The sequence below is a fragment of the Pteropus vampyrus genome, unplaced genomic scaffold, assembly GCF_000151845.1.
Source record: "Pteropus vampyrus isolate Shadow unplaced genomic scaffold, Pvam_2.0 Scaffold391, whole genome shotgun sequence".
Classification (NCBI taxonomy): Eukaryota; Metazoa; Chordata; class Mammalia; order Chiroptera; family Pteropodidae; genus Pteropus; species Pteropus vampyrus.
In genome coordinates, this window is record NW_011889172.1 from 423,810 (window position 1) to 450,946 (window position 27,137).

At 52.7% G+C, this 27,137-nt stretch overlaps 1 protein-coding gene across 1 annotated transcript in view; it reads right to left on the reverse strand.

The window, feature by feature from the left end:
- Window positions 1–797: 797 nt before the first annotated feature.
- Window positions 798–27,137, reverse strand: part of COL5A3 (collagen type V alpha 3 chain) — a 32,682-nt gene continuing 6,342 nt past the window's right edge. The window contains exons 9-67 of the mRNA XM_023523398.1: window positions 27,010–27,057; window positions 26,896–26,937; window positions 26,492–26,554; window positions 25,870–25,944; window positions 25,706–25,789; window positions 25,464–25,520; window positions 25,323–25,376; window positions 25,124–25,177; window positions 24,494–24,547; window positions 24,357–24,410; window positions 24,110–24,163; window positions 23,700–23,744; window positions 23,539–23,592; window positions 23,313–23,357; window positions 23,102–23,155; window positions 22,925–22,969; window positions 21,946–21,999; window positions 21,799–21,843; window positions 21,601–21,654; window positions 20,206–20,250; window positions 20,044–20,097; window positions 19,808–19,915; window positions 19,318–19,371; window positions 17,006–17,059; window positions 16,139–16,183; window positions 15,869–15,922; window positions 15,710–15,754; window positions 15,259–15,312; window positions 15,099–15,152; window positions 14,962–15,015; window positions 14,728–14,835; window positions 14,464–14,553; window positions 14,147–14,200; window positions 13,196–13,303; window positions 12,975–13,082; window positions 12,843–12,896; window positions 12,242–12,295; window positions 11,476–11,583; window positions 11,346–11,399; window positions 11,095–11,148; window positions 10,924–10,977; window positions 10,738–10,791; window positions 10,111–10,218; window positions 9,365–9,418; window positions 9,126–9,179; window positions 8,827–8,880; window positions 8,525–8,578; window positions 8,220–8,327; window positions 8,018–8,071; window positions 7,512–7,565; window positions 7,228–7,335; window positions 6,904–6,957; window positions 6,787–6,822; window positions 6,308–6,361; window positions 5,458–5,665; window positions 5,264–5,376; window positions 3,703–3,771; window positions 1,852–2,091; window positions 798–1,766 (exon numbers count right to left, since the gene is read on the reverse strand). Coding sequence (XP_023379166.1) covers window positions 1,620–1,766; window positions 1,852–2,091; window positions 3,703–3,771; window positions 5,264–5,376; window positions 5,458–5,665; window positions 6,308–6,361; window positions 6,787–6,822; window positions 6,904–6,957; window positions 7,228–7,335; window positions 7,512–7,565; window positions 8,018–8,071; window positions 8,220–8,327; window positions 8,525–8,578; window positions 8,827–8,880; window positions 9,126–9,179; window positions 9,365–9,418; window positions 10,111–10,218; window positions 10,738–10,791; window positions 10,924–10,977; window positions 11,095–11,148; window positions 11,346–11,399; window positions 11,476–11,583; window positions 12,242–12,295; window positions 12,843–12,896; window positions 12,975–13,082; window positions 13,196–13,303; window positions 14,147–14,200; window positions 14,464–14,553; window positions 14,728–14,835; window positions 14,962–15,015; window positions 15,099–15,152; window positions 15,259–15,312; window positions 15,710–15,754; window positions 15,869–15,922; window positions 16,139–16,183; window positions 17,006–17,059; window positions 19,318–19,371; window positions 19,808–19,915; window positions 20,044–20,097; window positions 20,206–20,250; window positions 21,601–21,654; window positions 21,799–21,843; window positions 21,946–21,999; window positions 22,925–22,969; window positions 23,102–23,155; window positions 23,313–23,357; window positions 23,539–23,592; window positions 23,700–23,744; window positions 24,110–24,163; window positions 24,357–24,410; window positions 24,494–24,547; window positions 25,124–25,177; window positions 25,323–25,376; window positions 25,464–25,520; window positions 25,706–25,789; window positions 25,870–25,944; window positions 26,492–26,554; window positions 26,896–26,937; window positions 27,010–27,057 — 4,125 coding nt within the window. The 3' untranslated portion in view covers window positions 798–1,619. The remainder of the gene's footprint in view (window positions 1,767–1,851; window positions 2,092–3,702; window positions 3,772–5,263; window positions 5,377–5,457; window positions 5,666–6,307; window positions 6,362–6,786; window positions 6,823–6,903; window positions 6,958–7,227; window positions 7,336–7,511; window positions 7,566–8,017; window positions 8,072–8,219; window positions 8,328–8,524; window positions 8,579–8,826; window positions 8,881–9,125; window positions 9,180–9,364; window positions 9,419–10,110; window positions 10,219–10,737; window positions 10,792–10,923; window positions 10,978–11,094; window positions 11,149–11,345; window positions 11,400–11,475; window positions 11,584–12,241; window positions 12,296–12,842; window positions 12,897–12,974; window positions 13,083–13,195; window positions 13,304–14,146; window positions 14,201–14,463; window positions 14,554–14,727; window positions 14,836–14,961; window positions 15,016–15,098; window positions 15,153–15,258; window positions 15,313–15,709; window positions 15,755–15,868; window positions 15,923–16,138; window positions 16,184–17,005; window positions 17,060–19,317; window positions 19,372–19,807; window positions 19,916–20,043; window positions 20,098–20,205; window positions 20,251–21,600; window positions 21,655–21,798; window positions 21,844–21,945; window positions 22,000–22,924; window positions 22,970–23,101; window positions 23,156–23,312; window positions 23,358–23,538; window positions 23,593–23,699; window positions 23,745–24,109; window positions 24,164–24,356; window positions 24,411–24,493; window positions 24,548–25,123; window positions 25,178–25,322; window positions 25,377–25,463; window positions 25,521–25,705; window positions 25,790–25,869; window positions 25,945–26,491; window positions 26,555–26,895; window positions 26,938–27,009; window positions 27,058–27,137) is intronic.

Genomic DNA, 27,137 nt, shown 5'->3' on the forward strand with positions numbered 1-27,137 from the left:
AATTCACAACCCCACACTCCACTCACCTCAAACCTACTTCCAGCTGAATGCATCTTCAACTCATTTTCAATGAAACTCATCCAAGCTCTAACACTCAACCCTCAACTCACTTCAAGGCTTCACTCCTAACTCAATTCTCTTCACCCTCAACTCATCCCCCAATTTACCACCCAGACCTTTGACATCTAGTCATCTCCTCTCAAACTAAAACCACATCCATGTCATCTCTTGATACATCCCCTAAGCTCAGTCGGTGGCTAATCAAGATCAACATGGAAATCTGGCTGTTTCTTTTTTTCCTTCCTTCCCTCCCCCCCTCTTTTCCTTTTTTTAAAATTTGATATCTTCCTAATGGGTTCATAATTTTTCCAGCTTTACTGAGATATAATTGACATATATATAAAACATATGTAAGTCTAAGTGTACAATGTGTTGATTTGATCCACTTATCTATTGCAAAATTAGCTAACACCTGTATCACATAATGTAATTATCATTGTGTGTGTGTGTGTGTGTGTGTGTGTGTGTGTGTGTGTGTGTGTGTTCGTGTGTGTGGTAAGAACAGTTAAGATCTACTCTCTTAGAGATCTGGCTATTTTTAACTTTTCCTCTAGGGGCCTGAGTTAATAAACAGGTCCATCACCTCTAGCGAGTCCCCTTATAATTGAGTTCCCCCACCCCCTTAAAGCCATCTAAGAGACACAATTAAGATAGGTGGTGGCAGATACCTCAGGTGAGACAAGAGCCAGGCCCTAAAAAAGATATAGCCAGCACCAAATGAAAGACACAGTCAGGGACACAGTTTACTGGTTTATTCTCAGACTTGAGATGCCAATTATGCCCTATGGCTCGGGGGATGGGGGAGGATCATGCTAGAATCTCTCTTATCATGTCCCAGTCTTCCCTAAGGAGGAAGCAGATTAAATATACAACAGAGGGGATTTTCCCTTTTAATACAGACCCAGGTATAAATAGGGCAGCACCATTAGGATCCTGATTTACCCCCTACATCTTGGTCCCCAAACCATCTGGCATGGCAAGGTGCATTTGGGGAGACATGAGGGGGTCAGTATTCAGAGCTGGGCCGAGGCAGCAAAAAGAGCACTCGGCTCAGTCCAGGGAAGTCTGACTTCCCTCTGTAGTCTGACTTCTATTCCTTCACTCTGAACCCACCTAAAATAGGAATGAGCGAAGGGGTCCCAGCCTGGGATCAGGAGATGTCCAGTGCTTAACTATTGGGAAGGGTAGCACCAAAGGGTGTCTGGGGCACTGACTGAGGAGGGGAAGGAGGGCATGTGGGGGCATTCGTCAGCTGAGTTAGAAGTTCATGGCAAGGGGGAGAAGGGGTGGGAGCTGGGAGTTGAGTGGGCATGGAGGGGAAAAAGAGCCAGACTACAATAATTCCAGCAGGGCTGCGGTGGGGGAGGCTGGACTCTTGGGCCAGGAAAGTCCAGCCCTCAGCGCCCTGGAATGGAGAAGGAATATTGTTGGACCATGACGACCAGACTCTCCCCTGGCTCCACAGTCACAGGAGACGATAAATATGGTGGCTTCAAAGCCTCAGCACCAAATGTGCCCTCTCTGGGGCTCTGTCATTGTCCCTCCCACCCCCGAGACTCTCAGCTGCTAAAGCACACAGGGCCCAGTTCAAACCCAAACTTCTGGTTCGTCTGGCCAAAGTCAGTGGCCGCCACATCCAACAGGGGCAGAAACCCTACTTGGGAAGAGCTGAACTCCAAGAGGGTCTTCGTCTGTCCCTTCCGGAGCTGACAACAGGAAGTAACAGATAGTGAGTTGGGCATTCGAGGCCTCCCCTCCCGGCTCCAGTCAGACCCTGCCCCTCGCCCTTACCCGGCAGCCATCGTAGGGAACGGTGACGGTGGCTGCAGCTGTCTGGTTGAAGGACAGCTCCTCCCCATTGGCCCCAAGGAAACGAAGGGAGCGGCCATAGTCGCCTGCCGCTTCGTCCAGCCAGGCGGCCGAGTTCTGGCAGGAGTAGATGAAGCTCTGGCGAGCTGTGGCGCTCAGCAACTTCAGGAAGGTCAGCTGGACCACGTTCACCGGGGACCCGTCAGCATCCACGTAGGAGAACTGAGGGTGGGACAAAGCAGGAGGCGGGGGGTGCCTCATTCACCCAGCCTCCCCCCGTTCTCTCGTGAGCCATGGGCACGTGTGGTTACTGAGCACTTCAAGTGTGGCCAACGAGACTGAGAAACTTTTTTTAAAACTTGGTTTCATTTTAGTTTTGTATTTAATTGTTTAATTTAAATTTTTTACTTTCATTCATAACTCATAATTTAGCCTCCATCTAGTTATCAGAATACTTAGGTTTGGAACAAAGTGAGTATGCAAATCTACTTTTCCAGCTGCAGGTTTTATAAAATCTAAGTATAGATCAAGTATTTGCAATGAAATTTAGCATCCAGATTACCATGTCCTGTAAGTGTAAAATATATACAAGGCTCTGAAGAATTTGTATGAAAAAAAAATGCAAAATGCCTCTATAATCTTTACACTGACGTGCCAAAATTTTGGATATATTGGGCTAATAAAATATATTATTAACACATCGCTGGCTTGAGACAACGTACTTGGTCATGCGTCCTTTTGGCTCCCTTCTCTTCCCTGTCTCGTTTCCACATTACCCACCTGATGTTTTCTGGGATCGCCTCCCAAATAAACTACTTGCAATTGAATCTTTGCCTCAGGGTCTGTTTGGGGGGACTCCAAATCAAGATACCTCCTCACATTATATTATAGCTTTATTTGTTTCCTTGGTCTGTCTGTTTCCTTGGTTACATTCCCAGTAGAATATTAATGTCATGAAGTCAGGAACTGTGTTTAATTGGCTGCTATATTCCAAGTGCTTAGCATATACATATATGTTACATAAATCAGTCCTGAACTGAATCCAAGACACTTCCACCCCTTAAACCTGCTCTTCTTCTCATTTACATGTCTCAGAATCTCACCAAACACCAGTCCCCCGAGCCGAGAACCTGGGCATCATCCCCGTCTCCTCCCTCGTCTCAGTCTCATCAATTACTAGGTCCTATTGATTTGTCCTCTTTGATATTGTTCTAAGTCACACTCTCCTCTCCATCTCCATATCACCAACTCCAGCCTGGACCACCTCCTCACTCTCTTTGATCGACACATCTGTCTGTCTCTGGTCTCCCAGCCCCCAGTCTCACCACTACCACCACCAGCCCCAGAGGCATTTTTCTAACACAGAGATTTGATTTGGGTCCCTCTCTCACTTAAACACACTTCATGGTTCCCTACTGCTCACAGGTCTTCAAGAGGAGATGGGCCTAGCCCTCACCTACCTCCCTAGCCTCTTCTCCAACCACATTCCCCCTCACACTCTCTAAAGCAGAGCAAGTGGCTTTTTCTTCTTTAAATTCACCAGACTCTCTCTTGACTCTGGGCCTTTGCACATACTGCTCCCTCTGCCTGCAACGCTTTTCCTTGTCCTCCCGAACTTGCTAATCCATCTCATTCTTGAGGCCTCAGCTGAACTTCCTCCATCACACACTGGATACTGCCCCACTCATTCTCTCTTCCCCAACCTGCGATCACCAGGAAGGCAGAGGCAAGTCTGTCCTGTTCCTCTCACCCCTCAGACCCCCTCTCCCAACTCCTCATGCTGGTTCCCACAACTTTTCACACTATCTACCACTTCAGCCTTTGGCAACTCACCTTCTTCCCTCGACGGAATGTGCTGTACCAGCTTCCTGGCTTCTCCCTGGACCAGGAGGCCAGTTTTACCTGGGGGAAGAAGGGAGGATCAGTGGGAGGTGCCCTGAGTGTCCACCATGTCCTTTTCACAATTACCTCCCCACACGGAAGGCTGCAAACTGTGAATATCCGGGATTCTCAGGCTGTTGTCTGGCCATGGGAGTGGGCTTGGCAGGTGCACAGAGCAGGCCCAAGGGGAGGGGCCCCACTGTCTGAGACAGCCTTCAACCAATAACTGACAAGAGTTGGTGGATAAATGCCCCAGCTCCCTCTCCGCCAGTGGGACAACTTCTAGGTGGTCGCTCCACACTGTCTTCCGGAAGTCCTCCACGGAACCAAGCCTTGGGTGCCCAATGGTGACATTTTAACGACACTGACTGCCTCCCCCAACCCCTCTCACATCCCCCTCTCCCTTCCTGGTGCCTCCCGGGATCACCTAAATTAATGACTTGCCCTCAGATCCTTGTCTCAGGGTCTGTGTCTGGGGAACCCAAACCTAGAATGTTCCTCACTTCTCTTGGAGGAGGAAGGTGAGCTGGTGCGAGATCAACAACCATTCAGAGATCAAGTGCTGCACTCCAGCCCCTGTATGTCGGGGATCTGAGCATCCACTAAACCAGCACTCTGATGAGTCAAAAATATCAATACCTCAGGAAAACATGACTGTGCACGTTTGCAGGCCCTGGGCTGGCCACGTGTTTGACCTGCAATAGCAGTATTAGCACACAGTCAGTGCCTAATTGGTGTTTCCTGACAGGTGCACTGGTACCATGAATGCACAGCCACCCTATGGGGCCGATACCCACCCCATTCTACAGGTGAAAACACTGAGGCGGCAGACCCGGATTCCAATCCAGGTGGTCCAGAGCTGGTGCCCCTCATCCGCTGCCCTCCGCCGCCAAACCTGGTGCTTGGTGTAAGGGGCGGTTAGGCTCGGAGCTCCCTGATGGAGAGCCCCAGGATTTCTGGAGGATCAGGTGGTCTCGCCTCCCCGCCCAAAGCCTGGAGGGCAGTGATCCCGCAGGCCTACAGCTTAGCAGATCAAGGGGCAATGGAGTCATGTGGTTAAGGCCTGGGACTCCGGAGCCAGACGGCCATAGGTAATCTTGTCACCTCTCTGCGCCTCAGTTTCTCTGTCTGGGGGATGACGACAGAACTACCACATCAGATGATTACAGCTCAGTAAGTTACTGCATCTAAGTGCTTAGAACAAGCGTGGCACACATAAGCACATTTAAAGATTCTCCACCATTTGAAATTTCTTTACTAGCTTTTCTTGTTTGTCTTCCTCATAGAAGGTGAACTGCATAAAAGCAGAGATTTTTTTTTTCTTTAGATTTTCTGCGGTAGCCCCAGCACTTGGCATACACTAGGTGCTCAATAAATGTTGGTTGAAGGAAGGATAAGGTCCTCGACACAGCCTGGTATGGGGACAGCCTTTCCTGCGGCGGTGGGAGAATGGAACAGGGTCCAGAGCTCCGTTCCTCCGTCCACCAACGTCCGCGCCCCCAGTGGCACTCACGGTCTCGAACTTCTTGTCAGGGTAGAGGCAGGTCTCTCCTCCGGCCGTGAAGTTGCAGAAAACCCTGAGGGCGTCCTGCGGGCAGCCCTGGTTGGGGTCAATCCAGTATTCCCCTGCCGCAGAGTCATGGGGGCAGGTGAGCAGGGACGAGACCCCACAGCTCCCCACCCGCCCGGGGAACGACCGGATCTCACCATCTGGCAGGTCGGGGTGGTTGCGGTGTAGCTCGCCGCACATGAGGCCGGGGCGCTGGGCAGTGCCGGGAGGGCGCCGCAGCTGCTCCAGCTCGAAGCTCAGCGATGTGAGAGAGGCCAGTACCTCCTCCAGGCCGCCCTCCAGCGACCCCGGGCCCGGTACCGAGCGCCGGCGCCGGCGCAACCCATGTAGCTCCGCAGAGGGACCCTGAGCAGTGTTGGGGATGGAGAACAGAGACCAGGGAGGAAGAGACAGAGAGACAGGCAGAGGTGAGAGACATGGGAGGCAAAGAGACAGGGGTGGGGAGGATGAGAAAGGCAAGGAAGAGATACAAACAAGGTCAGGGACAGGGGAAAACAAACAGAGAGAGACACACAGGAAGGAGAGAGATAGAAAGACTCAAAGATAGGAAGACATAGGAGTAGAAAGACAATAAAAGAGAGAGAATTACAGGGTCAGGCAAAGAAAATGAGAGAGGGAGAGAAAGACAGACAGACAGACACAGAGACACAGAGAGACAGAGATGGAGACAGAGACAGAGGCAGCAAGCAGGAAATGAGAACAGACAATGAAATAGCAGAACAAGTGTTTGAGAGACAGAGAAAGGCCAGGAGAGGTGGAAGAGATGGAGAGAGAGAGACAGGGACAGAGAGGGAGAGACGGGGTGAGGGAGATGCGGTGGAGACAAAGCTCCGTCAGCACCCCCATGGGTGTCCCCCTAACCCCCACCCTCACACACACAGAGTCCAGATTCCTCTTCCGCTTTCAAAGCCCCTCCCTCCCCACCTGTGTCTCCTGAACATCTGGTTCTTGGCCCTGGGGATCCAACCTAGTCCCTGGGGAACTTACTGGAGGACCTGGGGGGCCTGGAGGTCCAGCGTCTCCACGGGGGCCGAGGGATCCCTGTAGGGAGAAGTCACTTGAGAGTGAACTCTGTCTATGGAGACCCCCTTCCTGCCAACACATGCACACATGCACACACATGCAGAGCCCCGGGGGAAGGACATGCAATTTCCTGCACCAAGCATAAATACATTTCCTTCCACATTTTAATATCTCTGAAATCAGCATCTTAACATCTTTGGCAAGTCATAGTTTACTTGGCAGAATTGTTTTTTTTCATAGCAATTTATAAAATAATGGTGCATCTTACAATAGATGGCATCTTAGATTTGATAAAGTACAATAGTAAGTGTCGAATAAAATCTGTTGAATACGTGATTGATGACTAAATAAATGAATGAATGCAAATACGTTAAGGGTTCTGGTACAGTGGAGGGGAGCAGGGAGCTGAAATGTGGGAGCCCAGGGGAGCCGGAAGTACTCACCGGGGACCCCTTTGAGCCCTTTGGTCCCAGAGGGCCCTGTGGTACAGAGACAGAGAGAGCTAGAGTCCTGGCTGGCCCACCACAGTGACCCCCACCCAACAGACCCCTCCTACTCACCGCCACACCTGGGGACCCTGGGTGGCCCAGAGAGCCAATGGGACCAGGGGGACCCTGGAGAAAAGAGATCAGGATCATCATTGATGAGGTTCATCCATATTGTCCAGACAAACCTCCAGCCCTTTCAAGACCCCAAACCTCCAGACAGAACCTCCAACCTGCAAGTCCCCAGACAGAGTGCCCATTTCCCCAGACACAACCCCTGTCATTCCAGACCCAGGCTTCCCTAACCCCCACAGTCTCCGAACACGCCCATCTCTGCCTCCCCACCCCACCCCCTCCTTTGAACACATTTTTCCCACTTGGGGCAAGACACACACTCACAGGTTCTCCCTTGGGGCCAGGAGGGCCCTGCACGCCTGGCAAGCCCTGATCCCCTTTCTCACCAGCCTCCCCAGGGGGGCCAATGAGGCCGATCAATCCAATGTGGCCCTGGGGAACAAAAGCGGTATGTGTAGGGAAAGCAGGGAGGGCTGCTGGGAGTTTTTCTCCTAGAACTTGGGGGTAAGGAGTTTGGGAGCAGAGGAGACCCCAATTTCCAAGCCCTCTGGCCAGGGAGGAGATAGAGGCCAGTGTGGGAGGGAAATGATGGAAGGAAATACCCTTACCTTTTCCCCCTTGAGGCCAGCATCTCCCTTCAGCCCTGGAAGGCCAGAGGGCCCCTGGAAAGAGAGGCTGCATCAGTCAGTGAGTCTCACACAGGAAATCTCAAGGTCTACATGGGTGATGGAGGGATCACCCAGATTTAGAAGGGGATTACCAGGAATGCGATCATGGAGACTGTCAGGAGAGAGGAGGGATGACAAAGGACAGTGAAGGGGTTGGCATGAGATTGGGTCAAGATCTGAATGGGTAGTCAGCGTAGACTATCAAGATCGACGGTCAGTTGGCTTATGATAGAGGGTCACTATGGTTAAACAATCAAGATGGAGGGTCAGCATAGACCATCAAGATGAGTGGTCAGAATAGATGGTTGGTATACATGGTCAGGGTGGACCATCAGACAGTCAGCGAGGGGTCAGCCTGACCATCAGCGCCCATAGTCACTAGACAGCCACTGGGTGCCCAGTGTGGTTCTTAGTGCCAGGACCTCAGGGAAAAAGAAGTCTCTTACCAGGGGGCCAGGAGGGCCCATCTGTCCAGGAGGTCCCAGGAGGCCTGGTTCACCCTGGGGTGAAACAGAACATGGGGGGATTGCACCCCACCAGAACCCAGTGTGGATGCCCCTACCCCCCCCACCAGGGTTAGCCCCTCCCCCTCGTGATGAGAAGCTCTAAGGCAAGGGCCTGATCCATCCCTGTTCCTGCCCCACTCACCGCAGGGCCAGGGACCCCTCGAAGACCCTCAGGCCCAACATGCCCAGGAGGCCCTCGTGCCCCCACTGGGCCTGTCCTCCCTGGGGGCCCATCAGGACCTGGCTCGCCCTAAAATGGACAGGGGCAAGGGAGGAAGCAGAGAAGGTCAGGGGGTACCTGCTTCCTGACTCCCTAGCCAAGAACCATCAGGGACAGGGAGGGAATTGAGGCATCTGTGATGGTCACAGGCCTCCTCCCCATTCTGATGACCCAACTGTTGGCTAAAGGATCAGGGCAGGGACCCCTCCCTGGGCAGGGGCACTCACCTTGGCACCTTTTTCCCCTTCTCTGCCTTCTCGACCCATGTGGCCGGAAGGACCCTGAGTAAGGAGAGAGAGTTAGAGGAAGTCTGTAGGGGTGATGGGTGCCTATGGGGGTGAGGGGGGGCCCATGAGGGTAAGTGAGGGCCTGTGGGGGTGAATGAGGGCCTGTAGGGGTGAGTGAGGGCCTGTGGGGGTAATTGAGGGCCTGTGGGAGAGAGTGAGGCCCTTTGGGGGTGATGGGTGCCTTTGGGGGTGAGTGGGACAAGGCTGGAGCCGGGACAGCCAGGGGGCAGGTCATCACTCACCCTCTTGCCAGGGGGCCCAGGGGGGCCGGGTTCCCCAGAAGCGCCAGGTGGACCCTGTGGAGATTATAACAGGTTGGTGGAGCGTGACGGTTTCAGGATGCCTTTGAACCAAAGACTTCCTCCCCCGAACAGTGCTCCAGCACCGGCCATCTCCCACCTCCCCCCCTTAAGCTTCTCTTGCTCAGGGTGAGGCCCCAGAGAGGCAAAGCAGGCACACGTACAGGGACCCTGGGTACCTCATTAAGCCACTTTTCTGCCGCCCCCCAATTCACCCGCACATCCTCTGTTTCCCCACTCACCGGTCCCCCAACATCACCAGGGGCTCCTTTCTCCCCTGGGGAACCATCTAGACCCTGCAGGGAGGGGTGGACAGAGTTGGGAGAGGTCATAAGGTCACATGGGAATTTGAGAGTGAAGCTTAAAGGATAATGAGGGTTATTTGCTCCCAAAACCTTGACCAGGTCTATGAGGGGTAGGAAGATGGGAACAGAATTAGGGCACATGCTGGGCTTGGTGGGGGAAGGAGGTTTATACCCACCGAAACACCAGGATCTCCAGGGGGTCCTAGATCTCCTGGAAGCCCCGTGGGGCCCTGAAATACAGAACGATGAATAATCACATCTCAGAATTTTTGAGCATTCATTAATTCATTTAACAAATGAATGATGTCCAGGCACAGCTCTGATCGCTGAGGATACATGATGAATAAAACACAAAATCTCCACCCTGGTAGAGAGGACATCTAGTGTTTAATGCCTGCAGGCACTAAGCTAAGAACGTTACACGCATCATCTCACTTCATCCTCCCGGCAGCCTCCCAGCTTGGGACTCACAGACTCACAGATAGGACTGACCCTCAGAGAGGGACACAGCAGGTGGTGGGGTGGAGAGGTCCAAATCAAGGCCCCAGAGACTCTGGAGCTCCTCACTGCACCCCTCAACCCCAAGCCCCGTCGCTGTGCTAGGAAGGGCTCAGCCTCCGCCTGATGGCAAATCCCATATCAGCACCATTCTCCACCTTGGCCTTCCCATCATGTTAGAGTTATTCCATGTGGAAGCAGGTTTTACGCCCTACGATGATGTGTAACCACTGTATGTTCATGTTGATTGACTCATTCAATCAATCAATCAACCAGTCAGCTATTCATTCATTCAGCCATGTTCTGGGTCATTCACAGAGTCAGCACACTGGAAGACAGGACCCCTGACTGGAAGCTGGAGAGCAGGTGTGAGTGGGCATGAGCGCCCCTCCTCACCTCTGCCTCCGCCTTCCCCAGGACTCACCACGTTCCCTTTGGCTCCATCTTCTCCAGGAGGGCCCTTCTTGCCTGGGGGTCCAGCAGCCCCAGATGGGCCAGTGTCTCCCTTTTCACCAATTTCCCCCTTGGGCCCCTTTGTAGAAAGAGAGGTCAGAAGTCAGAAGAGCCTGGACTCTCTAGGGGTCAAGGTTAGCACCTTGACTAGACTTAGGAATCTGGGTAATCTGGGACTTTACTGGGGTCAGGGGCCAGGGTAGCCTAGAGTGCCCAAGGGTTAGAAGTCAAAGGGATCTAGGGCTTATAGGATCAGGGATCAGGATGGTCATGGGCAAGGTTGGTCTAGTCCATGTGGCACCCTTGAGTGAATTAGTAAAAGGGACCCCTGTGGGCAGCTCATCCCAAGCCAGGATTCATGTTGGATCTGAGCCCCCATTACTCCCTTGGTCCCACACTCTTGTGCAGTGCATGACCTGGAGAACTATGTAGCAGCCCTGACACCTTCTAAGGTTATGTCATCAAGATAACCCAGGAAGTGCATAGGTGCTGGGTCAGTGGGTGACCTAGGACTGCCCAGAGGTCACGGTGGCCCGAGGTGCCAAGGAGTCAGGGGTTCCCTGGGATGGGTGCAGGGGCACAGGACACAGTTACTCACAGGGATGCCTGGGGCTCCTGAGGGTCCTGTGTCTCCAGCCTCCCCTGGTTCACCCTGCAGGAGACAAAGCGAGGGTAAGAAGAGGTCCCATCCTGTCAGACGAGGAGAGGATCCCCAGAACAGCCACCCCCGATTGGGACTTGTGCCTCCCGCACCCCGCGCAGTCCCCTGCCCTCCTCCTCTCACCTTCTCACCCACAGCACCTGGCTGACCGACTCCTCCGGGCAGCCCTGGAGAGCCCTGGAGAGACAGCAAGGGATGGAATGGGGACTATGGGATCCCATCCTCCCCTTCTTGGGAAATGGATTCCTCACCTCTGAAGCATCCGGGGTGACCCCCCACCACCAGAGTCCTCACCTCTGATCCGCTGGGGCCATGGGGACCTCGAGGACCTGGAGCTCCATGGGGGCCCTGTGGGACAGTTAGAATGGCATCCAGTGACCCCCATGCTCCCCAAAGGCTCCAGTAACCACAAACATCACCCTTGATGCTGGTGACCTACATGATCCTTAAAATGACAATGTGCCCTGTGACATCCCTCATCAATCTTATGGGCACCCCCCACCCTGTCACTCCCCTCCCCCCACCGTGCCCCTCGTTGTCCATACCATGGAGCCCACATCTCCAACTTCCCCCTTTTCTCCAGGAGGGCCTGGCAGTCCCTGTAGAACAAAGAACCAAGATTGGGGCACAGAGTGGGGGGAACCAGAGGTCGTACCCCCAAACTCAAACACCCACCTGCAGGCCAGGGGGGCCAATCACCCCCACGAAGCCTCTCACTCCATCATCACCTTTCTGCCCAAAGAGGCCCGGGGGTCCCCGGCGTCCCTGAGCCCCATCTGCTCCCTGGGAGAAAGAATAGGGTAGGGCATAGTTAGGGTCCAGATCAATGGTTAGGAGTAGGCTCAGGGTCAAAGCCAGGTCTGAGGTTAATAGTTGGAGTCAGGGTTGGGATTAAGTTTGGGGAGAGTCAGGGTTGGGTTTGGAGTTGGGAGTATGGGTTAAGAGTCAGAGTTGGGGAATGAAGTCAAGGGTTCTGTCAAAGTTTTGAGATGGGCATTGGGTGATGAGTCAGGTTCAGGTTGAGGTCAAGGTCATGAGTAGGGTTACATGGGGTCAAGATGGAATTTAGGATTGAGTTTGAGCTCGGGGCCAACGTCAGATTCAGAGTCTGAGCTCAGGTTTGGGGTCAGCATTGGAGGGTGGATCAGGGCTGGGGTTAAGGGTAGGACTGGGTCAGGGTTCGGCAAATGTGGAATTTGAAGATAAGATTTGAGTTGGAATTGAGGTTAAGGTCACAAACAGGGTTAAGATTAGGGCTGAATTGGAGTTCAGGGTTGAGGCTGAGGTTGGGATTGAGTCAGATTCTGGGATGAGTTCATACTGGGTGTCAGTGTGGAGGAGTAATCAAGGTTGGAATTGAGTTTGGGCCTGAGGCCAGGTTAGGACACTGTCCCTTCCCATCAGGGATCCAGGGGTTGGTCACAAAACTGGGAGCACCTACCGGGGAGCCTGGGTGTCCCGCAGGACCCCGTATCCCTGTTGGTCCAGGTGGGCCCTGGGGAGGAAATAGAGTTGAAAAATCCCTCAAGTTCAAGATTGGGGGCAGCGTGGCACTAGAGATGTCAATCACTGCCAACTGTTCACTCCCCACACCAGGAAGCGACAATTGCACGCACAACCCCCAACCCTGTCTTCCTAGCCACCAGCTGATGGAATCAGACACAGACTTCCTAAGCTTGGCCCATCAGGATTTTTCTCCAGACATCTCACAAGCACCCACGGACTGAGCTAGCTCGCTGATGCCAGGAGAAGAGAAGCTGGGGATGCAATGCCTCAGAGCCATGCAGAGTCACAGCCAGAGAGAATGATGTGCCACCAAGGGAAAGGAGAGCAGAATAACCACCTCACCACCCTCCCCATTCTCCTGGGGCCCTAGCGACTCTGTTGGCCCCTTCATTCCAAGTAGCTTGAGTGGCTTCTGTTACTCGCAGGTGTTAAGATGGGACTCGGGAAGGTAGAAAGCTCCATGACCTCTCCTCCCCTCCTCCACCTCCCTCTCTCCTCCCTGAGGACCACTCCCTTACTGGGCTCCGCCCACTCACCGCATCTCCCTTATCGCCCTTGCTCCCCTTGTGACCAGGGGCTCCCACTTCCCCCTGCAGAGGAAACAGGATGAGGAAGGACCCGGGCTCCCCACCCCCAGCCTTCCCCAGCCCCTCTCCATGAACTCTCACCTTGTCCCCTTCCTCGCCAGAAGGTCCTACAGCTCCCGGGGGCCCTGGAGGCCCCAGGGGTCCTGGGATCCCATCTTGGCCAGTAGGGCCAGGGGAGCCACGTTCACCCTGATGAGGGAGTGGAAGGGGGTTCATCAGGGGCCAGGGCAGGAGTGGAGTCCTGGGATGTGGAGGGCAGGGTCCTGATGATGCCTGAAGAGTGGGGTGGGCGGAGTACTTACCGGGGCCCCCTTCTCACCCGCAGGGCCCACAGGGCCTTGGCTTCCACTTTGGCCAGGAAGCCCAATGCCTCCTGCTGGGCCCAGAGGGCCACGCTCCCCAGGGGAGCCCTGAAAACAGGGGTGAGGGGTCAGGAAAAAATAGGAATAGTAGTAGTTCTCATATCTGGAGGGTTTTCAAGCCTCCAGGCACCGAGGTTGAGTGATTCCCTGCACGAATCCTATCTTCCCCACACAGCAGGCAGAAGGCGCTGTGGACACCTGAGTAAGGGCAGTGCCTCCTCCGCCCACAGCCCTCCTGGACTCCCTCCTCACTCCAAGACAAAGAGAAGGCCTCCTGGCAGCCCTCTGGGTCCTGCGTGACCTGCCCCCCCACCCCTCCTTGCCCTCCAGCCACATGGGTCTCCTCGCTGTTTCCTCCAACGCACCAGGCCCTCAGGTCCAGCCTCAGGGCCTTTGCACATGCTGTTCCCTCTGCCTGGAATGCTGTTCCCTGAGACAACCACATGGCTCCTCCCTCACCAACTCAGGTCTCAGCTCAAATGCCACTTTCTCAGGAGGCCTCCCTTGACCAGTCTATTTCTACCGCTCTTCTCTGTCCCCACTCTCTGCTCCTTTGTTTCGAGGCATTCATCACCCCTGGTTTCTTGTCTCCCTGACCAGAACGTAAACTCTAGGAAAAAGGTTTTTCTATGTTTATGTGTGACACAGAAGTAAGCATGTGTCAGACAAATCATCTCATCAAGATATTTAATAATTTATGAGATGGGCTGTGTTACAGAAGAGGAAACTGAGGCTCACAGAGTGACATGACTGCCCAGCCAGTGAGTGGCAGAGCTGGATGCGACCCAGGCCTATCCAACTCCCAGAATAGTGACCTGACAATGCCCAGCTTCCCAGATACCCAAGGTCCCTCCACCATGCCCCCCACCCAGCAGATGGGGTTGCACTTACATTGGCCCCGATGGAGCCTGGAGGGCCCTTGTCCCCCTTCAAACCAGTAGGTCCCTGAAGGAGGAAATGATTCACAGTCAAGAGACCCCTATGGGTGCCCCCAGGTCTTCAACCTGGGGGGCTCACAGTTCCCACCTCCTTCCTGGCACTTAGGTTCAGGGGTCAGTCTCCTCCAGCCCCTCCTGCCGCCATTCCTTACTTTCATGGCATCCCCAACAAGGATGCCATTGCCATGTCCCTGCCCTGAGCTCCCCATTTCCTTCTCTGCTTCGCCGCCCAGCCAGACACACACACGAGGGGCTCCAAAGGATACTCACAGGTTCCCCAGGGGCTCCTTGGGGACCAGGGAAGCCCCTGGGTCCGGGTGGCCCTTCCTTCCCAAGGGGTCCCAGTGGCCCCAGCTCCCCCTGCAGGAGGTGCAGAGGAGGAAGGTCAGGCTCCAGAGAAGGGATGTCTCCCTCCAATCCATGAGTCTGGGCCCCCTCTATGTGGAGCTAGTTCTGAGCCTTCAGCTGGCATGGGGGCAGTTGAGGGACATTTGGGGCCACTCCACTGAGATCTCCCACAGGGCAGTATCTCACCTTGGCCCCCTCTCTGCCTTCCAGGCCTGGAAGACCTTGTTCACCAGGAGGCCCAGGGGGGCCTGGGGGCCCCCTCTCACCCAGAGGTCCTGCTTCTCCTGTCTTTCCCTGGAGAGGAAAAAGGCTCATCTTGAATGGAGGTGGTCTGAGATGGGGGTCTGTCTGAGATCTACTTCCCCCCAAATATCTCACAACTGGTACAAAACTGGAGAGACCTGTGGGGTTCATTCTAACCTGAGGACCCACTACACCAACTGGTCCAGGGGGGCCTGTCTGACCTTGAAAGCCCTGGGGAGAAAAATTAAAATGAGGTGTCACATGAGGAGAAGAAATGGAGAGATAACAGGGCTATAGGCTAAGGGGCCACTCACCAGTTCTCCTCTCTGTCCAGGGTGCCCAGATCGCCCGTCTTTCCCCTGGGGACCCTGGGGGACAAGGCGAGAGAGAGTTTAGGCATAGATAAGGAGCCTCTCTGCTCCCAACTTCTCTCTCACCAGCCCCCCCACCCCAAATCAGGGTGAGCTCACTTACGGGTGGGCCTTTTGGCCCAGAGAATCCAGGGGGTCCTTGCAGGCCTGGGTGGCCCTGAAATGGAACCAAAAGTCTTTTCTCATTCCTCCTGCCTGGCCCTCCTGAGCCCCACACAATAACAAGAACTAGCACATATTGAGCACCTTCTGCATGCTAGGCACGGGGCCAAGCACTCTACACTCAGGAAGTCATTTCATTCACCATTGCAGCCCTTGGGTGGGGACTGTGGTTATTCGCATCTTATAAGGGGAAAACTGAGGGCCAGAGAGGTTACATGATTTGCCCAAGGTCATACAGCCAGTAGGTGGACACGGTGGGATTTGAATTCATGGCTCTCTGACTTCAGAGGCTGTGCTCTTTCCACTGTTATAATGTCTCCCTACCTCCTGGGTTTGACTATTACCCAGAAACACACACACACACACACACACACACACACACACACACTCACCTTTTCTCCAGGGATCCCAGGGGCCCCGTCCTGGCCCACATCCCCCTAAGACAGAGTAAATGAGATTCAGGCCACAGAACAAACTCAACCGGGAGAGACTGGGAAGGACTTGGTGAGCCTGGCACAGAGGGCCTGCCTAGAGGGAGGCCAGCCCCATACCTTGGGGCCTGGTTGCCCCGTGGCACCTGGTTGTCCCCTTTCTCCACGAGAGCCCTGAAAAGAAAAGAAATAAAGATTAGAAGTGACAGGGTAGGGAAGCCTGGGAGGTGAGATCAAGTCCCCCTCTTGCTCCACCAGGTACACTGAAATAACCTAAACCCTCTTCCTTGGCCACTCATGATTTCCCTACCATCTTTCTTCTCACAGCCCCGCTTCCAGCCCTGCCCCCTAAAGGCCCTGTGAGGTGGGGGGAGCTCTTTATGTTCTTACTGGTGGTCCTCGCTCTCCTTCCAGACCTGGCTGCCCTGCCTTCCCCTGGAAAATAAATCAGGTGAGGGAGAAGCAGAAGAGAGTTATGGTGTAAACACATGACATGAACACACAAATGCACCCAGTCATAGACCTAGAAAGATGTCTGTCACCATCTATTAATAGGCCTTTCTTTCATACACACACAACCACACAAAGATCACAGACACCTAATTACATGCATGATTGCACCTATAGGATCCACACTACAAGTGTGTTCACCAACACGGACACCTATTTATCAGAGCTGCAAAGTATGCACACATGACCGCATGCCATGGCAGCATGCACTGGGAGATCATGGAGTTCATCATGTCCCTTGAACATGTGTACACTCGATGTAAACACATGCATGCATGGATTCATCTGAGGACACAGTCCTGATAAACACAGTATATATACACACTCACATGTATATACACAATGTCCATTTACAGGGCAAAGTAATGCATGCATGTATATACAGTCACTCTGTGTACACAGAAATACACAGACGTGGGCATATCATATCCTTTCACACACGTGTACCTGTCCCTCACACACATGTATGTCCACAGTCACACAGTGTACATGCCCTGTTCACTCAGTTGCAGGCCCACAGGCTGCAGCACACAGACCCCATCTAATCGGCACATGGGACATACATGCAAACATGTACATGTGCTGTAATGCCAGGCAGGGTCACCTGCATGTGTCCTGCATTGCACATGGGAGATATGTCCTTCCAGGCATAGACACAGATGCTCAGGGGCCCACCTCATGCACAGCAGCAAATGCTCCTCCCCCAGGTAAGCCCGTCTCTCCCTGCCCCCTTCAATCACAACTCACCCGCTTCCCTTTCTCTCCCAATGGTCCCAGGGGACCGGGAAGGCCAATAGACCCCTGAGTAGAGAGAATGAAAGAGACGAGATGGGGGTGAGGAATGGCTGGTGGGCAACATTGGCCCCTCACCTCATTCAACCACCCCGTCCTTTCAGACCTTTCCAGGCCACCGATTCCAGAGCTTCTTTGGTCCCTCCAGCCCCAGCCTCCTCCAGGGCAGCCCTCCGCCCTCCTCTCCCCTACTCTTCCCCCTTGCTCATTCCATTCCAGCCACCCCAGCCTCCTCAACGCTGCTCAGGGGACACGAGCGCTCTCCTGCCCCAAGGCCTTTGCATAGCTGCATCCTCTGCCTAAAATGCTCTTCTTTTGGGTCTCCACAGAGCCAGCTACCAGGCAGATGTCACCTCCTGGCTTTCCGACACCATCCTGACACCACTTCCTCCAAGTCACCTTCTGTCTAGCACATCGTCCTACTTTGTTTTCCCCGTAATATTTGTATCGAAACAACCTTATTCACTTGCTTACTTAGTCAACATCTGTTTTCCCCACTAGAATGTACTGTTCTTATTCTCCACTGCCTGGCACATAGTGGATGCTTCTGCAATGTTTGTTAACTAACCTACTCTAGTCCGCCCTGTCCTGTCCATCTTGGTGTCATCCTCCCTCCACCTGGAGGAAGGCATCACAGGCTCTGATGTCCCCTCCCACCCCTCACTGTGTTTTAAATCCCAGATCCATCACTGGATTAGTTGTGTGGCCTCAGACAAATGGCTAAACCCTCTGAGCATCAGTCTCCTTGTTTTTATCCTGAGGTTACTAACAATATTTCCCTCACAAGGTTTTGGTGAGGCTTAAATAGTATAATGTGTGCAAAGTGTTTTACACATTACTTGGTACCTAGTAAATGCTCAAGAAATGTTAGCTAACGGCGTTATTATTTATAATTATTACTACCTGCTATGGACTGAATGTATACCCCTCAAAATTCACATGCTGAAGCCCTAATCTCCAGTGTGATGGTATCTAGAGGTGAGGTCTTCAGGAGGTAATTAAGTCACAATAGTGGAGGCTTCATGAATGAGATCATTGCCTTTAAAAGAAGAGGAGGAGACTAGATCTCTCTCTCTCTCTCTCTCTCTCTCTCTCATTTCCTCTCATTCCACCATGTGAGGACACAGAGAGAAGATGGTCGTCTACAAATCAGAAAGAGAGCCCTCACTAGAACCCAACCATGCTGGCATTCTGAACTCAGACTTCTGCCTTCCAAAACTGTGAGAAATAAATTTCTATTGTTTAAGCCACCCAGTCTAAGGTATATTTGTGATAGCAGCCCAAGCTGACTAAGACACTGACTTCAACTTAACTGACACACCATGCCTCCTATAATGCATTGCTTGATGCCCAAGATACACTGACCAATCTTGGCTAGGTGGCTTTGCTCCAACTTCCATGAACTTCTCCCACAGGCTGAGTTCAGTTCTTAGCTGTGGTGCCTCGAGTTTATTCCCAAACCTACTTATGTCAGTTGCCCTTGTTATTGGAGTCATGTGACTTAATGAAAGTTTACAAAAATTGATAAAATGCAGAAAGGAAAAGAAAGATATCTATCAAGTCTAAATTAAATGAAGCAGACCCAGTATAAAGGGAAGTCACTAAAAAAAAAAATGCTTTCAAATTAAGCATGGGCAAGGTAACTGTGCCAGATTGAGAAGGCAAAATCATGAAACTCTGGGAGGATTTTCACTAAGATTTCTTCCCAAGTGTCTTTAAGTTTCTGCTCCACTTTATATAAACAAAAACTATAAATCATCAGTGATGTAATATGGGTGTAGCTTTGGCAGAAAGACATGCCTAATCAGTAGCCTCATCCATCAAAACATTGGCAAACAATGTACATTTTTATATAAGTACATTTTATTGCCAGTTATAACTAATTCAAGATCTGTAAGACGTATTTTTATGATTCTCACTCTTACTGACTTTGAATCGATTTCAATAATGCCAAATAAGAAGGATCTTATAATTTTATTATCATAAAATTCATCATTATTAGAATCAAATGGATGAAATAGATACTGCTGGTATCTCCATTGTGCAACTGAAAAAAATGGGCTCAAATGACTTGCCCAGAGTCACATAGCAGCTAAGGGATGAGTATTTGAGCTCAAGTATGTCTGTTACCAAAGCCCATATCTTATGCTGTTTATCAATGACCCATGGGGTGGATAGATCACCCCCCAGACCACAATCCTGATCACCAGATGTTAATCAGTCTCTGAACCCTGCCCTTGCCCGTGTTTTGCCCCCTCGCTTCTTACCTTAGGGCCTGGACGTCCTGGGTAACCTGGGAGACCTGGCACCCCAAGCTTGCCCTGTAGAAAGATTATGGAACAAAGATCAGAAGATCAGAAATGGCAACCTGGAGATCAGAGAGGCAAGGGCAGGACGGCTGGGACATAGTGGAAGAGGCAACCGGGTGAGATTCAGGCAAATATGGCTCCTGCCTGCTAAGGGCCTGTCTTTGGGCAGCTCATTCAAAAAAGCCAAATCTCAGTTTCCTTATCTGTAAAATGGAGGGTTAAATGCTTGTTGTATGTGACAGTTATGGGGATAAAAATCAGATAATCTGCATGGAATTGCTCTTTAATGTTGGGATGAGGAATTAAAGGAGACGACATGCAGGATAAGCAGCCTTTAGAGGTTGGAGATAAAAGAGCAGAGGGCAGAAGGCAAAGGGTAGGGGAACACCTTGACCACAGGATAAGAAGCTAGAGGGTAGACTAGAGGGGGCAACCAAGGACCATTCACCTTCTCTCCAGCTGAGCCTGGGGGCCCCTCCTCGCCAGCCAGCCCCTCCTGCCCTTTCAGCCCTTCAGGACCATCCTCTCCCCGGGGACCTGGAGGTCCGGGGTGCCCCTGGAATAGAAAGGAGAGGCCCTGATATCAGTTCCTTTGTCACTCCCGTCTTAGCCCTAGCTCACTCCCTCCCTGTCTTCCTCAAGTCCCCCGGACCCACCAGACCCCTCAGCTGGAGATCATCTTACCCGATCACCTTTAAGCCCCCCATCACCCTTGAAGCCTGGGAAGCCATCCTCTCCCTGAATGGAAGAGAGTACACAGGCCAGAGGTCAGGGTTTCATGGAAGAGACACAGGCAGAACCCCATATTTGGGCTTCCCCCAACCAAGGAATCCTCTCCCTTCTCACCTTCTCGCCTTTCTCCCCCTGAAGACCCCGGTTGCCAGAGGTACCCTGAAAAATAGTAAAAGCTCTCAGTTCCCTCCCCAGCTTAAGAAGGGCCCCAAACTCGGTCCTCTGCCCCCAAACAGACAGAACTGTCCCAAGAGGACGTTAAACTGGAGCAGGTTGGGGGCAGCCTCAGAGGAAATTATTTTTCCCCAAAGCCTGCTAATTTCATGTGCAAGAAGCTGCCTTTCCCCTGTTCCTTCTTCACTGGCAGCCTCCCAAGGTCATCTGTATGAGGATGTGCAAGGAAGGCCAAATTTCCAAGTAATTAATTCCCATCTCCCGGGACACTGTGTCCACAGTTCCTTCTGGCAGGAGAAGAGGAATGAACATTCCAGGCCCCAGCCTTACTCTAAAGGCAAAGGAATGTTCCTCATTGTGCTGGCTACAATGTGACTCTGTTCCTGGCAACAAAGCCAGTCTGTGCTTGGCTATAGCAAGATTGCTCAGTGCAAGCCCAGATGCTGCTCATACCAAACTCTGGGCTTAGGCCCCAAAAATAGCTGCACTTGGCTACAATGTAACTGAGCTCAAAAACTACAGTTACACTGGGATACTATCTAACTATGTATTTTGACAATAGCATGACAATTCACTTGACCACAATGTAACTGACCTGGGCAACAATTATTTTCTGGCACTGGCTACTCTGTAACTAGACTCAGCTATAACAAAGGCTTCAATTATATAACGGTGCCTGGCTACAATGTAACTCTGAGTTAGGTCACCCCCAGGACTCTGGCCAGCTGCAATGTAGCCTTCTCCCTGGTTACAGTATAACTGAGCTTGCCTACAAAACACAAAAATGTGAAGAGTTGGCTCTTGGCTACCACCAAATTCTGTTCTTAGGTCACAGGTAATGTGTACTATTTAGCTACAGTGTACCTGGACTCAGCTACCACATAGATGTGAATTCCGACGTCCCTACCATTGGTCAACAGCACACCACTATTTAGCCACAGTGTGGCTCTCAGCTTGTCTCCACATTGCTGTGCTTAGAGATCGTGTGGCTCTAGGCTTGAACATAACTATGTTCATTGTAGTCTGCTAACTACAATGTGATGACCTGGACTTGGATGTGGCATATGTGCTTCCAGTGAAATGGGTTCAGCCTCAAATGGGCTTAACTGTTTCCAACTACAAGGCAATGACTCCACTGTAATGCTGTCCTTTGGCTGTTCAGCTCCCAAGTAACACACACATATATTGCCACTCGGACCCAATCCCTGCTCCCACTACACCTTGCCTGGCAGACTGATTCCTCTCATCATTCATGCAGACATTTCTGACGGAGCTGGTTCCCCTCAGCCAATGCTGACGATTCACTCCCACTTGCAAGCCCCAAGTATTACCTACCTTCACGCCCCGAGGTCCAGGATAGCCCAGAGGGCCTGCTGACCCTGGTGGACCCTGAGATGAAGATAAGGTTAGTGCCATACTGTCCTTTTCCCTTCTGTGTTCTCAGTGCCCTCATCTCTCTCCCCATTAGTCTCAGACTCCTGGCCTTGCCTATCAACCCTCATCCTCTACCCAGCCTCTCTCCAGATCACTCACCTGGGCCCCTTTCTCTCCTGTGGGGCCCTCATGGCCTGGGTGACCCTGGGGGAAAAACATTCTAAGTTGTCAGAGACCTACATTTACCATCCAAATTCCCGAGCCTCCCTGTTCTTTTTCCTCCCCCTTCCAGCTCCCAGTTCTCACCAGAGGGCCATCAGCTCCTGTGAGGCCTGGAATTCCTGGCTTTCCAGGAGGACCCTGAAACATAATGAATGGGAGAAGGAGATGGAGGGTCTCAGAGCCTGGCATTCCACCGGGAACAGCCCTATTCAGATGTGCAGCAACATCACAGTTACAGAACAAGCAGATCCCATGAGCTAGGAAATCTTTCCTTAAGCCTGCCCGGACTTGCTGTGTGACCCTGGCCAAACCCCCTCCCCTCTCTGAGCCTCAGAAACCCTCCGCCTCTGGGAGGATTGAGAAAAGGAATGTAAAGACAGTGTGAGAGACGTGTTGGGGTGAGGGCTCCCCAGCCACAGTCCTTTCTTTAAAAGTACCTCCCACCCACAGTTTCATCTGAAGAAGGATGGGCTTTGGCGGGCATGAGGCTATGTCCTGCAAAGAGTTTGCAGGTCCAGAGGCAGGCCCCACTGACCCAGTCAGATTCTCTCGTGAAAACTGCCTGATAAAAACTATGATCAGATGGATTTGGGTAAAGAAACTATAAGGTCATGAGGAACTGGGGCTGAAATGGTGACAAAGCAGCACAAGATCATGTGGAAATGAAAGTTCGGGTAAGGACAGACTAAGATATGTGCAGAAGGAAGCCTGTCTGCCAGGGGAGATGAAAACATGCAGCAGAACAAAGCTGACACTATAGGACCCCAGAGAAAAGGCTTTCCCTGACCCACGGGTCTTGGTAATACTTTCTATGACTGGCTTCTGAGGATTGCTCTGTATCCTGACAATATCCCCTGATGTGATCTAGCTTTGGTGGCTTTCAATTTCTCCCAACCTACCTCCCCCAACAATGACACTTTGTAACACTGAGGTTATTTAGGGAATGTTGTGATTTATCATTTGTTATCCAGGGCTAACAAAAGGGAAGGGAAGCTTTTCCTGCAGAGAGAATTGAAAGCAACAAGAAGACATTGGGAAGTGGGCACATAGAACTGTCACTCACCTTCTCCCCAGGAGTGCCAATGGGTCCCTGGGGGCCAGGGAGTCCCTGGGGACAAAAAAAAAAAGGCATGAGAAAGGGGTGGTGGGGTGGTGAGTGCTGTGGCTGGGGACAGTGGGAGTGGTCTCTGGCTTAGGCTGACCATCACCGCCCCACGTTATTGGGAAAGAGAGCTCAAACCTGGGACCCAGGATTTCCCTGCTGTCCTGGAGGGCCTGGTTCTCCTGGAGGACCCTGGGGAGAAAGTGGGGTTCCCATGAAGCTGGAGGGGACCATGGTTTCAAAGTGTCAGTGAAGCTGAAATGGGGTGTCATGGGAGTAGACAAGGGTAGGGACAGTCATGGGTTCAGAGGGTCAGAAAGCATGAGGGGTCAGAGGGCAGAACACATACCACATTTCCTTTGGCACCTGGAGCACCATCAATTCCAACTACGCCCTGGGAAAGGAGAGGCTGTGAGACGGGGGCAGACACATTCACAGGAGCCTGCGTCTGAGACACTGCAAGGTACAGGTGGAAAGGCAAGTGGGCAGAGGAGAAACCAGGCAACGGGAGTGGACATGCAGAGGCGAAAGGCGAGAAGACAGGCAGCGAGGCGGAGAGACAGCGACATTCTCACCGGGAGGCCCAGGGGGCCGGGGGAGCCTCTAGGGCCTATCAGTCCTCGCGGACCCTGCGAGGAAGTAGGGGCGTTATTCCGGCATCCCTCTCTAAGGCCCCATGAGTCCTGGCTTCTGGCCCCTGCACCAGTGAAGGGGTCCAGGTGTTCCTGATACTCACCGGCTCCCCAGCCTGGCCAGTGGGCCCTGGAGGTCCCTCTGCTCCCTGTGGGAAAGCGTCATCATTGGGGAGGAGGGAGGTATGACCTTCAGAGAACCACCTTCTCTCATCTGGCAGCCCCTTCCAGGGGATCCCAGAGTCAGAGAATGGGGCAGGGTCAAGCCGACTGAGCACAAGTGATTCAATTCAGGCCCCTGACCCCAAACCTGCCATCCCAAGTCTCACATCCTATCACCTGTACTAGCTCCCAGCTCCCAGTCTGTCTCTTGGAGCCTCACTGGGGCCTCCTGGCCCTCCAGTACAGAGCCTCACCCCTCATCTGCCCCTCGAATGCTCTGCTCCCCCCTGACTCTCATTCTGGCTTTCTAGCTTCTAAACCATCTCATCTCCTAACTCTCTTCCAAACCTACCTTCTCACCATCTTCTCCTGGAGGACCAGGTTGTCCCACATGGCCAAAGTCACCCTGGAGTAGGAAACAGAGGGAGTCCAGAGTGGAAAGATTGGTGTGGAGACCAGCCCCCCCCCACCCCCACCCCCGGAAAGGACACGGGGCTTAAAGGGTGAGGGAGGACTCAGACACAGGGAAGGAGGCTCGAACACTGGGATTGCGGGGGGAGTCATGAATATCAGGCGGTGGGGAGGCCTCACACACTCACCCTTTGGCCCTTCTCACCAGGCAACCCTGGCAGGCCATCGAAGCCCCGATCGCCCTGCACAAAGAGACACCAGCTGAGCCTTGAGTCCTTGACCCTCACTGGTCCCTCCAAATCCCAGTCCTGGTCACATCACCTACCTTGGGTCCTGTGTCCCCTGGGAGGCCCCGAGCCCCATCCGCTCCAGAGCGGCCCTGTGGGGGAAGCGACATCTTCAAGATACCTACTACCTTTTATTGAGCATCTTCTTCGTGCAGAGCCTTGTGCTAGGGGCTTCTTTGTGTGTTAATTTAACCTTCCAAATATATCTCAAACCTACCCATTCTTTTTTAGAACCATTGCCCTTTCTCTAGTCCAAGTTACCATCATCACAAAAAATTAAGAACCCCCTTCTTCAGTCTCCATTAACTGCCCTGCTGTATGTTTCTCTCAGCACTTAAAACCATCCAGAACTCTCTTCTTCGTCATTTCTCCCACGTGTCAGACTTCTCTTTTGCACATACTATTCCTTCCTCTTGGAATGTTCTTCCTCTCCTGTTTACCTGGTTCTACCTTGGATCTCAGTTCAAACCTCATTCCCTCTGGCAAGTTCCCCTTGACTCTGTGCCCTGGCCAGACTCTTTTGTCACACGCTCAGTGGAGCTGCCATTCTCTGTCCTCTGCTCCTGTCCCACCAATGACAGCAGCAGACTCTGGAGTCACAAAGCCAGGTTCATGTTGGGTGTTGAACAACGGATAAAGGATGACCTGAGGACCTAGGAGTCACTCACCATCTTGCCCTCTCGGCCAGGGGGCCCAAGAGGTCCCTGAAGGCCTCGGGGACCCTAAAAGAGAATGGAAAGGGGGAAGAACTTGTTTTAAATCATTCTCTAAGAAGGGCAATAAGTGCCAACACACCCCCAGCCCCTTCATCATTTTCCCTGGAGAAAGACCCTTCATGCAATCCTGTCCTAATCCCACCAGTCTCACCTGTGGCCCCATTTCTCCCATCTCTCCTTTCAGACCTGGATACCCAGGGAGACCCTTGGAAGAAGAGAAGAGGTAATGCGATTAGAGTATGTTCCCCCTCCACTGATGTATCTCCCTCCTCCATGCAGCCTCCTTACTCACCACAGGGCCTGGGCGTCCAGTGAGCCCCACTGGGCCAGGGGGACCTTTCATAGAGAGCTGGAAAGACAGAAGGAAACAGAGCCTCAGGTCTCCAGCAAGACCCCCCCACACTCCCTACCAAGGGCATCTTCGGAAGAGAAAGGTCTACCTGTCTCCCGACTAACCCTCTATTATCCCCCATCTCTGCCATTCTCTCGGTCCTCCCACCACCCGCTGTTAGTCCCTGATCGTTGTCCACACACCTGAGCCTGCTGCAGTATCGCCTGGGCCTGGGCCTGTTGGAAGGAGACTGCAGGTCCTTTGAGTGAGCTGCCTGCAAACTGGAACTAGGGAGCAACTGGTAGTAAGGGGAGCCCCAAGGAGAGGCTCCACCCCCCAAGGCTGTGCCGCCCTGTCTGCCTCTTACCGGCATCATGATCACAGTGCCTGGCAGGCCCCGGATCCCATCTATGCCAGGGATTCCTGGGAGGCCAGCAGGGCCCTGGGAGTGGGAGAGACACAGAGAGGCAAGAGGGGACAGAGAGAGACAGAGGAAGAAAGGGGAGAGAAACAGAGAGGGGTGGAGGCAGAGAAATGGAGAGAGGGAGGCAGGGAGAGACAAAGAGGAGAGAGAGACAGACAGACGGAAAGATGGAGGAGGGGGAGAGACAGAAAGACAGAGCGCAGACAAGAGAAAGACAGAGAGAGCGGGGAGGGAGGATCATAAAACGTGGCAGAGACAGACAGAAAAGAGACAAAGAAACAGAGACACAGAGACATAGGGAGAAAAACAGGGATGAACAACACTCAGAGACAGAGACAGACAGAGGGAGAAAAGCAGGAGACAGGACCCCAGAGACAGAAGAGGAGCGAGAGTGACAATCACAGATGAGGAGAGAGGGGAACGGCAGGATTCAGTGCTGGCTCCAGCATGGTGTCCACAGTCCCAGCCTCTCGGACCCATGTTCAGACATTCACGCCCTCAGCCTCAGCTCCACAGCCTGAAACCTCACTCCCCCAGAAGGATATACCCTGGGGAAGTCTCTTACCCGTAGACCAGGGTCCCCAGGGAATCCTGGGGGTCCAGGAGGGCCTGAGGGGCCAACTATCCCCTGTTGAGGACAGAGGAACAGAGGTCATGAGAAATGCAAAGTTTGAACCAGGCTGACTCCCGACCCATTACCTGACCCCGACCCCATGCCGACCTCCCTACCCCACCATTGAGCCATTCCTGGCCTAATAATATACTAATATACTATATTATTCCTAATAATATACTAACCCACATCTACCCCCTTTATACCCCAATCCCTATTTTGATTTATCCTCTGAGCCTCGAATGTCCAATAGTCTTCAAATGACCTGGCAATATTACATCTCAACTCCTCACCCCAGGGGCTCAAATACTCCAACTGGAGAGAAAGAGGAAGTGGAGAATGCAGATGTGACTCACTCGAGGTCCTGGGGCTCCAGGAGGTCCCTCAAATTGCTGTCCCTGAGGGAGAAATGAGTGTGACCCCATTCTAGCCCAGGTTCCCCGACTTCCTCCCAATCCCAGGCCCCTCACCTGTTCAATCACCGCAGGTTCTCCTTTTGCTCCCTTTTCTCCAGAGCCCTAGCATGGGGGTGGAGAGAAAACAGATGTGAGCCCTGAAACTCAGACACGGCACTCCTGGGGAGCCGACCTCTCTCTCT